The sequence below is a fragment of the Centroberyx affinis genome, unplaced genomic scaffold (genome assembly GCF_046629955.1).
Source record: "Centroberyx affinis isolate AG114_WGS23_722 - 3 ecotype Tasmania unplaced genomic scaffold, CSIRO-AGI_Caff_v1 ptg002635l_1, whole genome shotgun sequence".
Taxonomy (NCBI): Eukaryota; Metazoa; Chordata; class Actinopteri; order Beryciformes; family Berycidae; genus Centroberyx; species Centroberyx affinis.
In genome coordinates, this window is record NW_027280828.1 from 438064 (window position 1) to 450037 (window position 11974).

Consider the following 11974-nt stretch of genomic DNA (forward strand, 5'->3'; position numbering starts at 1 on the left):
GGGATATTTTACTTGTGAAGTTCAAAAGTTAAATGTTTTATTATGCACAGCTATCAGCAATTAAAATAATCCTCAAAAGCAAAGCATAGCATATTAGTTGGAGTGATATATTGAGGAGAAATTCATCTTCTATTTCACAAATTAGTTTTGTCCCATTACAAGCACATTTGCCATCTAATCTTGCAGTCTCTATGACTCCACTGTAAAATAGCAGTGTAGAGGACATGAAAGTTATGTGAAAAGGGTTAAAGTTTTACTGTCTTTCAAGAATCAGTATCTAACATCTAACACTAAAATAAATGTCTAACTATGACTAGCAACAATAGAAAGGGCAGCCATTTACAATGGAGGTATATTCATAAGGTCTCAGCAAATATCTCATATCGGTATGTAGATATAGCCTACCCCATATCGGTCGACCACTTTCTGTGCTTTGCAGTATTGAAAAGTCCAACATTTTCCTTCTTATTCCTCTCATAGGGTCTGTGTTGTCACAACTGTTTATCGGAGCTGTAATTCATTAAACGAGTCAGATGTGGTCAAGGAGCATAGTTTTATAACCACAACATTAACACAACTCGGTGGCCTCATAGTGGGAAGACAGTCAGACGCCTTGCAACCTGACAGGTGGTCAGCCAGTTGGTAAGTATATGAAATCTAATCATCTTTCAAAAATATCATGGAATACATTATAGTCAATAACGACACATTTTATAGTCTGTGTTTTGGCTGTTACTAAATGAAGACATTCTTCAGGAGTTGTTGACTAACTTAAAACATGATTTTATCTCATGAATTTTATCAAGCCCCTGTGACTCTAACCCAACTTTGGGATCTATTGTGCTTTTATTTTCTAGTGTGAAATTAGACAAACTATTTGGCTTAGTAGCTACAAAAGTCAGGTTATTCAATTTAGAACAATGCACAACAAAAAGATAACTCTGACATACAATATAAATAAACAAGTATACATAAAAGGAATGTAAAGCAGTGATAAAACAGTTTAGGGGTCTTCTAGAATAGAATAGAATAGAATAGAATAGAATAGAATAGAATAGAATAGAATAGAATAGAATAGAATATTAGCATTTTTCCTCTTCCTGGTTTTTAATGATCTGAAATGGTGACACTGTAGTGAATAAAAAAGACATGAAGTCATATCCATGGTTTGCGACTTTCATGTTGAAAAAAGAGAAATAATTAAATACGTTACACATAATTAATGAATGAACGACCGGAAGTGGCCCCGTCATGTTCGCTAATGGACCCGGAAGAGTAACGCAGCACTCCGAAGATGGCAGGGGTGTTTGAGGTGGAGGTTGATGGTGTAGAGCACGATCATGGACTGGAACATCACGATGAACCAAACCAGGTCAGGGTGCGACAGGCCTCACACTGTACATGACGAGCTAAACAGATGCGGGTGAAGTTAAGTCCTCCGTGATGCTGCCGACACGGAGCTCTAGACCTCTGCCGGCTGTTCTCCCCACTCGGCTTTAGCCTAGCGTTAGCAGCTAGCGACTGTTTGCCATCTGTTATCTAGCAGAGGTATGCTGTCTTCATGTGCATCGTCCATTGAGTGCATTTGATCGACTTTCTACCGATTAAATCATTGTGCAATCGAGCTACGCCCTCGATCCATCTTGGAGTTACTCAACATTAATATTAGCTAGCTAAACCAGCCGGGTAACAAATCATCTACCAGCTGGTTTATGATAACGCTATCGTGCTATCATAAACTATACTTGTTTCACCATCATGTAGAAGTATATCACACCAGCATGGTGGCCATTAATGTGCAGAAAGTTGTTACGACTCAGTTCATAAATTCCTCAAATAAAGCTGATGTGGCTGATGGGGTCAAAGGTCACGTCTTGTCCACTCAGTCTTCCGTTATCGGATTCAACTCATTTCCGGTCGGTATCTGTCTAAATAAAAAGCACGAGGGCAAATTGACATTTGAAACTTTTCAGATGATTTCAGAGATTTTAATAGATGACAGAATACAGACTCAATTTGTGGAGAGATGTGTATTAATTAAATGAAACCGTTTAAAAAGCTACCAGCATCCAGGTATGCAGTGTGTGACCCTAACAGGCTAGCAGTGCTACTGGTCTCTCTTAATGCCTGCAGTATTACGCTCTCATAAAGTCTGAAGCCAAATTGTTCCATTGCTAAACATCATGACGGGCTCACAAAATGCAAATGAGATGTTCATATTTGGTTCACTGATGATCTAAATGTATGTGGTTTGGATGGAAATGTGTAAGTAGGGCACATTTGGGGACCACACTAACTTGTTTTTCCCCCTAGGCCCTGCCTCTCTTATTCTAAGAGAGCATACATTTTACTGCAAAATGCTCAAATCTGATGAATGTACCTGTAAAGCGGCATTAAACTCTATGGAAGAAACATTTGGTTTTCACACACAGCTGTGTACAAATTTGTGCATCGAGCCTTCTACTATAGCCAGACACTGGTAGTCCTCCAAATATTTTTTATGCCTGTACTAAGGAGTTACAAACTGGACTACAAAAAGCACAGATGGTGACTGAAATAGAAAAAACTGCCAAACTGCTTTAAAGAGACCTGGGCTTGAACCCGTAGCTGGGTATGAGTTTGTGCAGCTGGCCTTGATTCAAATTTTGAGTGTAATAGAAGCTTTAATAAACGCCCCCCATTCAACCTCAGATGCATGACATGGATGATAGCATAGCAAAATACTTAGGTTTAATGACTGAATCACAAAAATCATATTAATCTTGGGAGGACTTCAATTTTGGCAGACTTCTTATTGCAGAAACAAGTGTTTAAAAACTCTGGAGCTCCATCAGAGCTCCTGTTCTACTACAGGTACTACAACTTTTTGTGTTTCTCTCTTCAAGTGAGCTTTTCATACATTCCTAAGTCCCACTAACTATTTTATCCCCACCTTTTAGGTCAAAGTTCATATTTCATTATCCGATGTGTTCAGCAGCTCATTTGGTGTTATGTGAGGAAACACGGATAGTAATTGTTTTGCCTTTTCCCCTCTTTAGTTCGACCTGTCCAAGCTTTCACCAGAGGAGAAGTGGAGGTGAGTGTCTTTGGAATGCATGCATCATTTTTACATACATAATGTAATTATATTGCTCTCTCTGAAATGCGCTCAGATTGACAGACGGACAAATCTGCACAACAAAATTCAATTCTTGCACTTGTTAGGGCGTTGGCTTCCTTGATTAGTGTGTCCTTGGCAGTGTGTAGAAATGTCAAGTAACTCAAATAGTGAATGAAATGACTCATGAATAAATCTTTTGGATGGAACTGAAGTCAGGACATTGCAGGTTCTGCACATCAGATGAGATGTTTTTTAACAGAATTTTTTAACAGACCACTCTAATTCATTTCTACTGGGTATCGCCTGTTTTTATGCATTCCCCCCATTATTTCAGGCTTATTTTGTGTTGTCTTGATTACATCTCTGGGTCTTTCTGACTGCTAAGATACCATGCTGTCTTCTAAAAGTGATCGTGTCTCAGGAATTGGATAATTGTGGGCAAAGGAAACCGAGGAAACAAGCTTCACATCTGCAAACACATTAGAAAACATTTGATTGTGCAGTTTGCCTTCATTCCAAATGGGATTCAATAAATAATAATAATAATAATAAATCTAGAGGCAAGATTTTTATGCAAAAATACACCTGCCTGCAATAGAGAAGAATTGAGAACCTGTAGATAAGGTACAGACACTTCTCGCCACACAGGAAGTGATGCGAAACTTGAGCGTGAAATGGAGCCACTAACATGTTAAGTTGCCTTGTGCAGCCTTAAAGGATAAGGCTGGTGTTTTTTAATACATTGCTTACCGTCAACAAATCCTACGAATATAACAAAATCAGCAATGGTTTTGTTTTGCCAGCAAGTCTCGTCCATGTAGCCGGTGCCCAATAAATCCATGTCCCAGCAGCCATAGAACTCCACTGTATTAAAAAAACTATTAAAAACACGTCACAGAGCCATGCCGTTGCTCTGGGCAGCATATTTCATCATCGCGATGCACCAGGCCAGCCGACTTTTTCCTCAAACAACTTAATAAGTCGGCTGTAAACACTTTGTGATCTCAGGAAAGTAGTTCTGTAGCACCGAAAATAGTCCCCGGCGTAATGAAGAATTTGTTCCCATTTGATTTGGTAATAACTACAACAGCTTGACTTTTCGTGGTAACAGTTAGCGATTTTTAAAATTGAAACTATGTCTTTGTGAGCTTTATTTCAAGGTTTTTAGCTTACAATGGGAGCCAATTACTTCCTGGTTGACGGCTAAAAACGGTACGTGGGAAGTCAGAAAGTAACGGGAGAGCAAACGCATTGTTGATTTTGTTATTTTCATAGGATTTGTTGACGGTAAGAAAACACCAGCCTTATCCTTTAAGGACACTCCTACCTTGTTATGAATCAACAAAGGTTTGCCCACTAGTTACGTACCATTAGTTGAGTATGTGTTCCTTTTTCCACAGGGTGGAGCATGCCAGGATGCATGCCAAACACAAAGGCCATGAGGCCATGCACGCAGAGATGGTGCTGATCCTGATCGTCACCCTGGTCATCGCTCAGCTGGTCCTGGTGCAGTGGAAACAGAGGCACCCCAAGTCGTACAATGTAAGACAAAAGCCACACAAGCAAACCTTTTTCAAGCTCCTTATGCAAAGTGCAGAAATACCTTCATGTGGAGACACACAGTTATAAGGATATGGGAAAATAGGCTACAGCATGGTTACCGATACAATCCATACAGGCTAAGGCTCTGTGTACGCACGCGTGTGCGTGCACATACAGTATATGTGTGTGTAATATATGTATATGTGCGCGTGTGTGTGTCAGGGCTAAAAACGAACTAAAACCTTTCCCAAATATGATTCCAGTCTTCCCAAAGTGAGCATGAACTGCTCCAAATGAGAAATCAAGCTTTTGTCATTTTCTTAGTCATTTCAAATGACATGCAGGCCGTCGCAAGATTCTCACATTTAACATGTTTTATAAAGCGGTGTGTCCATTTTGAATAACAGTACACCTATATAATATGTTTATTTTCATTGTGGGTCATCTTTTTCAGGAAAATTGCACACCTTGCTCATTTTCCTCTCATAATACAGGAAGTTTTTGTGCCAATCCTTAGAAGTAGAAGTGTTTTCCTCAGTATTTTTCTTTGGCTCCCTCTTGTGTGCAACTTAAATATAACAAATATTTCTCTAATTAATGCATACTGATAATGAGACTGATAGCACAGTTCAACTCAAGTTCATTTCCACAACAATACTAACAATAATTTGTTAAACTTGATGCATTTACACTACGGCTGGGTATTGATAAACCTAAGGGTGCCACACTGATGTACTGATGTTGATGTTAAGACATCATAAAGTGTCAAAAAGTTTTCAAATGTTGGTTTCTTACAAAGTTATCTGATGTTTTATACCGAGCCTCAGGTCATTTATTTTGGAACAGAAATTGAGTATGGTCTAATTCTATTTAGAAAAGGAGATGGAATACACACGCAAATTGATTTATTCGATTGCATAGTGTGAGTATGTTTTCATTCAGCAAAGAAAGGTTTGAAATAAGTATTGTTTTATACAACCAGTATTAAAAATACCAGAGTCAGTATAGGTGGTGGCAAAATTTTCCAGCAACACCCAGCTTTAATTTACATGACGCAGAACAATCAAACAGGGATTTTCCATGAAGCTCCCTTATTTCAGTTTAATAGGGGGGACTCCTGGGATTACATAAGAGTTTGGGGTAAAAATACTGACTGTGACAGGGAAGGTGGGAATGAGAAAAGGCGTCCTGAGCCCATTTCACACCCACAGTGTTGCGACTCACAAGTATGTGACATAGCTTTTTATACATAGACCAATTTGTGGCCGCCCATCACTATATCAATACTTCATGCCACAAATATAAAAAGAAAATTAGAGTATTTAAAATAAATTGTTTTGGACTGTTTAGGCTTGTGCTAAATGCTTTTTTTTTTTTTTTTTTAACTCTTTTTAAACTTGTTTTTGGATGCTGTTAACTCTTTATCCCTGGCGTATGTGTTGGATGTCTTTATTCTAACGTGTATCTCTCTCTGCTGTCTTGTAGCTGGTGACTCTGTTCCAGATGTGGGTCGTTCCTCTCTACTTCACCACCAAGCTTCACTGGTGGCGGTTCCTGACCACGTGGTTCATCTTCTCCGTCATCACGGCGTACGTCTCTTTCCGTGCCACCCGAAAGCCGCTGGACTGCACCACACCCAGGTAAAACCATTAAAACCAGTTATACACAAGTTCTCGCTTTATCCTGTCCTCTAAATTAAAGTAATAATCCGCAACTTTTCCATATACATAAATGTCTGTTTTGCTCCTCTCTAACACTGATTGATACCAGGTCGAAGAATTTTAAGAAGCCGTAGTCTACATTGAGTGCAAAACACCAAAGCAATGACCGCTCATCACCAAAATGTGTATCAAGAAAAACAAGAATCTTGTGGATTATCACTTTATCACAGATCTATCTTTTCTATCTTTACATTAATAGGATTTGAACGGCTCATAATGCGTTCTGACTTTCTGACTGAAATGTCCCCGTTCCCTTTGTCTTCTGCGGCCAGGTTGGTGTATAAATGGTTCCTCCTCCTCTACAAGATCAGCTACGCCACAGGAATAGTTGGCTACACTGTCGTCATGTTTACGCTTTTTGGTATCAACTTAATATTCAGGTATGTATTGTCAGTCGTACATCGTTGTAACACTGAGTAATTAACAATTTTTGCCTTGACATTTTGTTCTGTGTGTGTATTATATTGTCAGACATTATCTGTAAGAATGATGGTCTCTTGTAGGATTACATGCCAAAACACACACACACACCACTGACACACGTCGAGTGAGTAACATTAGGTTTAATCATGACGAAAAAATAAAAAAAATTCGGGAAAACCGGATTGTTTGCTGTTATTTTCAGAACTGATCAGATTGTCAGAGTGGATATTGACCGTTCCTTCAGACACCACTGACAATAAAACCCTTTATTGTCAGTGGGCTACTGCAGCCATTTCAGGATCTCTGTCTGAAGTGTTGGAGGTTCTGTGAATCAGCTTACATCAGCAAACTGAAACACGAGGGTTTTGTCACAGAACAACTTGTTTTTAAAACAGGAAGTTTAGTCCTGCCCTCTGTCCCACATTACATGTCTCCCCTGCAGGCCACTAGATGTTGCTGTTCTGCCTTTTTTATGCCCTTCTCAAGCGTTCCTGGTCCCACAGTTTTGCATCCATAGCATCCACTCTCTCCATCCAACATTCACCGCATTCGTAGATGTTTTATTCTTTTTTTCCTCTCTATTCATTTGTCTGTCTGTCTGTCTGTCTGTCCATTTGTTTTAACACTTTTTATAAGTGCTCTATAAATAAAGGCTATATTTTATTATTATTATTATTACTGTAGTACTGTATATGGGCTGTAATTGCGTACCTTCCTGTGTTGGGTCATAAAGCTATTGTTCAAACTAATAGTGCTGGAAAGAACTACACAAGTTCTCCCAAAATGACAGAAGGGATAGTAACATCAGATCCTGTTTATCGGTGAATGTCCATGGCGTGCGGAGCTAAGACTGTTGTGAGTGCTGCACTGATATTACTGATAGCTTAGCAGAACGTGCTGATGAGACAAAGGCAGTCTAGTTCAACAGGTATACGCTTGCCAAAGCTTTTTGTTTGGACGGCAGTCATGTGTAACTGTGATGGAGGAAGGCATGCCAGTAAAGCCGGAACAAAGTATGGTAAAATGAGCTACCATGTCAAGGTCAAAATAACGCTATAGAAGAAGGGCCAAGGGCACTAGAGAGATGTGTCATAATATGCAAAATAGCACCCTCAATTGGCCTGCAGGAGCTACGCTAAATTAGTGGGCCAGGTCCACTCACCAGTGTGTGTGTGGGCTGCTGGGTAACTGGGAAGTATGGATATGTGCATGAAATTATGGCATGGACTTTCTGTCTTCCTGGAATTGCTGTTGTTTTAACATATAAACCAGATTTTTTATTACATTGCCTACAAAGTCTAGAAAATATAATATAAAAATCACTCTTTTTAAGCATTATTAAGTATTTCAGATTATGATTTTTTTTCTGCTGTAGATTGAGGTCAACGCCCCAAAATTCAAAACATATCCATGTTTTTTTCCCCCCACAAAATTGAAACTGATTTCATAATACCTCCAGCTAACAGGGTCAGTTAACGTATTTGTTTTACCCGTTACACAAAAGAGAAAATAAGAGCTGGGAATGCCTATTTTTTTAAAGACCACTGCACCAAGATTAGACCGAGCCGTGAATCCCATACAGTCTCAATACTAAGGAATGTCTTCTCTGTCTAGAATAAAGCCGGAGGATGCAATGGACTTTGGTGTTTCTCTGCTGTTCTATGGTCTGTACTACGGAGTCCTAGGAAGGGACTTTGCAGAAATGTGCGCAGACTTCATGGCTTCAACAGTCGGGGTAAGTGGGCAGACCGTAGACGCAATGTTTCAGTGTCATCCCACTGCTGAAGGTACTGGCTGTAAGCTATACTGTACTTTTGATTCTGTGTGTTATCTGTTTTTCTTTAGTATTACAGTGCATCTGGCATGCCAACCAAGCACCTGTCAGATAATATCTGTGCTGTGTGCGGTCAGCCCATCCTCGTAGATGTCAGTGAAGAGGGGATCATCGAGAACACGTACAGACTGTCCTGCAACCATGTGTATCCTTCCTGTGACATATATGCCAGAAACATACACACATATTTTGCCACTACCAACTCTAGACTCATCGAAAGTCAAGTTCAGGTGCATGATGGAGGTGTTTGTTTAGATTAAATTTGTAGGGGTATTTTGCAGAGGAAACGTACTGTGTCCTCCATTACAAGCCCAAAGGGGAATTGACTAAGTAAACTTGACCTTTCCGTTACTATTCACGTTAATCTGTACCTGTAGCCTACTACTTCCCCTCCAATTGTCGTCTGCTATTTAGTTGTTCATGTCATCCTACAGGTGATGAGTTGTGTTTTTTTTGTTTGTTTTTTTTAAACATATTTTGGAACTAGATCTACATTTTAAGGCTTGGAACAAACAAGCCTTAAAATGGCACATTCAAGCCTGCCTTTTGTACAGTTGAAGTGAAGTATGTCGAATTCAAACAAAATCAGAAATTCCCCTTCAGGGATAAATAGAGTATCACAAAAAAGTAGTTGTAATTATATTTGACTTTACCTTGGATAGTGAGAAGCAACTATCAGTTCAGAGCTTAAACCTGTTGGATCAGGCCTCCACATCAATTTCTTGTCTATAAATGCAGTAACATGCCAGTAACTAAACCAATTTAAAGTGCCATTTTGGGACCTTTATAAGCCACCAATATGCACATTTCATAGAAAATATAAAAAATTCCGCACATTCTGTTGTATTTTTCAAAAGAAAAAATATTGAATCAGTCAATGGAACGACCCCAGATTTTGTCTTTCTATGAGATTGCAGTAGGCTTGGTTCTCTGGATACCATCTTAGGGGAAACATTTGCAAGTTCATAAATATTGATTGAACTGTATTGAGATCATAAGAAAATCTTGATATGTTCATCCAACATATTGATGATATGTTTATTTTGTTATTTGTACCACAATAAGATAATAAGAGATTCCTGAAGTAAATCATTTTTGAGCCACCATAAATTTGAATATAATGCTCACATACTGCCACAGCAAGCCTTAACTTCCTGCCCAGTTTCCATGAGTTCTGCATAAGAGGATGGTGCATCGTGGGAAAGAAGCAGACGTGCCCGTACTGCAAAGAGAAGGTGGACCTGAAGAGGATGTTTAGTAACCCGTATCCTTCTAAGTCTTTAGTCCTCACATATTGTCTTTTGCATAATGTTTTCTCCTGTCTTCATAGTCTTCATATCGTGTTTTGCCTGAGTCCTGCCAACAGTGTTTTTTTCACTGGATATCATCTGGATATCTTTTTTTTTTTTTTTAAACAGAATTTTATTGGTTTTCAACAGAAACAAGAGAAATACATTTCGCCATCATAAAAATAAAAATAAAAATAAAATAGTGCCATCCATCCACCCTAAACAGAGAAATCTCCCAGCTGACCACCCCCCTCCCCCACCCCAGCTCATCTGGATATCTTGATTCCTTGGTTCGTTAATGTAGTTGGAGAATCAAACAGAGTAATATGTGATGCGCAGGCACACATGGGTTTGATGGAAGCTTTTTATCCAAAGCTACTTAAAGAAGATAAATACATTTTAGTAGAGAATATGCAGTAGAGTGGGAATCAAAACTTTCACTTGGGCAATGCCATTGTCACGTGCCACACATTGAGCCACAGAAACAAATTCCCAGTCATGGACTAGGTTTCACCACCAGCGTCCAGGAAACCCACACATGTGAATTTTATAGGAGAAAGTGGTCTTTCTTGTAAACGGCAGGAAGTTTGGACAGTAAAGTTGAGGTGGATTTTTCAGCCGGTACAGCAGATGAAACATTTACAGGTTATATAACTGCTAAGTTCCTGTTCCTTTTTTTGGCTCAAAACGGTGACACCTCCAGCTACCCTGACAACCGTATTCCACTATGCAGTAAATAATGCCTCTCACAGAAACCAAATGCTATTTCTGTCCTTGTCTCGTCATGATGACTCATATGGGTCACTGAGGCTGTGTATTGACATGTCTCATTCCAGCTACTGTCCAAATTTCTTATTGTCACCCATTTATTGAGCCTGCTTGCTTGATATTTGATCCTTAACACATTTTTTTAAGCTGGGAGAGGCCGCATGTCATGTATGGACAACTGTTGGACTGGCTTCGGTACCTAGTGGCCTGGCAGCCCGTTATTATTGGATTTGTGCAAGGTATCAACTATGTCCTGGGTCTGGAGTGACCTGACTGTGGCAGCAATGGACACACGCGCCATACGGAGAAGATAATGCACTGGCTCAAAAGACTGGGGGCCTAACCATGAACTAAAACATCAACATGACACGTGTCAATACTTTTTTGTATATATTTATAGGCACGAAGTATCTGTATTTACGGTTTATTTGAATTTTACTAGTAATCAGATTTTTGGATGTCTGTCTCAATTTTCCGGTTCCGTTTTTTGCTTCACAACGTTACACCTTAATAATTCATTCATCTGATGGCCTAGTAAAGCAGTTCTCAGATTTAATAGAGGTGCTTTTTGCCAATTGATGTCTTAAGTGTTTCTGTTAATGTATTTGGTTTCCACAATAATAAGTAGTTAAAGGATCATACCGGAGTTCTTTTTTTTTTTTTACCCTCATGTCCAGTGGTGTTCACTAGCGTTCAGTTCTACCCATCACAACTTTAGTTCCGTCCGGTGCTTTGTGAGAAACTTTGAATTGAAATTTACATTAGTAATTGCTCCCTGTGCCTCCAAAATGCACAAACTTAGATTTTTTGTGGATTTTTGTTGTCATTGTGTAATCACTCTTGTCTCAAATGCTTCTTTGACCTGTTTGAAATTGTTTCTAGAACTTGAATTTATACACGAGTGACAGTTCTCCCAAGTGCTGACATAGAGTCAGTTTTGCCATGTCCATGTGTGCGTGTGACGTTTCTTCGAAATACCCCAAGTCACAAACCGGAAAAAATTGCTAATGAAATACATAAACTAAAGATTCCTCAGGCTTTTTAAAATGAAACTTTTACCTTTAAAGAGGCCATGTTCATGTGGGTATCTGATTAAGACTGTGTACTGAAGATGATATTAAAATTGTATTAAGAACTGCTAGATTTACAGTTACTCCATCTTTAAATAACCTCTTCCCTGGTTTGCATCACATCTGGTCTTGATTGACACCCAACCATAACCAACTGGTTCATTCTTTTAATCAGTTAATATTTGCATTGACACCTTGTAAAATATCTCTTTTCAGTAAATTTGTAT

At 39.1% G+C, this 11974-nt stretch overlaps 1 protein-coding gene across 1 annotated transcript; it reads left to right on the forward strand.

Moving 5' to 3' along the window:
• Positions 1-1263: 1263 nt before the first annotated feature.
• Positions 1264-11818, forward strand: rnf121 (ring finger protein 121). The gene is made up of 9 exons (XM_071534892.1): positions 1264-1372; positions 3039-3076; positions 4501-4642; positions 6128-6282; positions 6636-6743; positions 8401-8521; positions 8632-8765; positions 9783-9884; positions 10825-11818. Exons 1-9 carry the CDS (start codon positions 1295-1297, stop codon positions 10943-10945), a joined length of 999 nt encoding a protein of 332 aa, XP_071390993.1. The 5' UTR covers positions 1264-1294; the 3' UTR covers positions 10946-11818.
• The last annotated feature ends 156 nt before the right edge of the window (positions 11819-11974 follow it).

Bases quoted from the DNA above. Each gene is read 5' to 3' on its own strand.
- rnf121 (XM_071534892.1), top strand. From the start codon at position 1,295: ATGGCAGGGGTGTTTGAGGTGGAGGTTGATGGTGTAGAGCACGATCAT. The intron at 6,283-6,635 runs GTAAAACCATTA...TTCTGCGGCCAG, and splicing joins CTGGACTGCACCACACCCAG to GTTGGTGTATAAATGGTTCC. The intron at 8,766-9,782 runs GTATCCTTCCTG...CTTCCTGCCCAG, and splicing joins AGACTGTCCTGCAACCATGT to TTTCCATGAGTTCTGCATAA.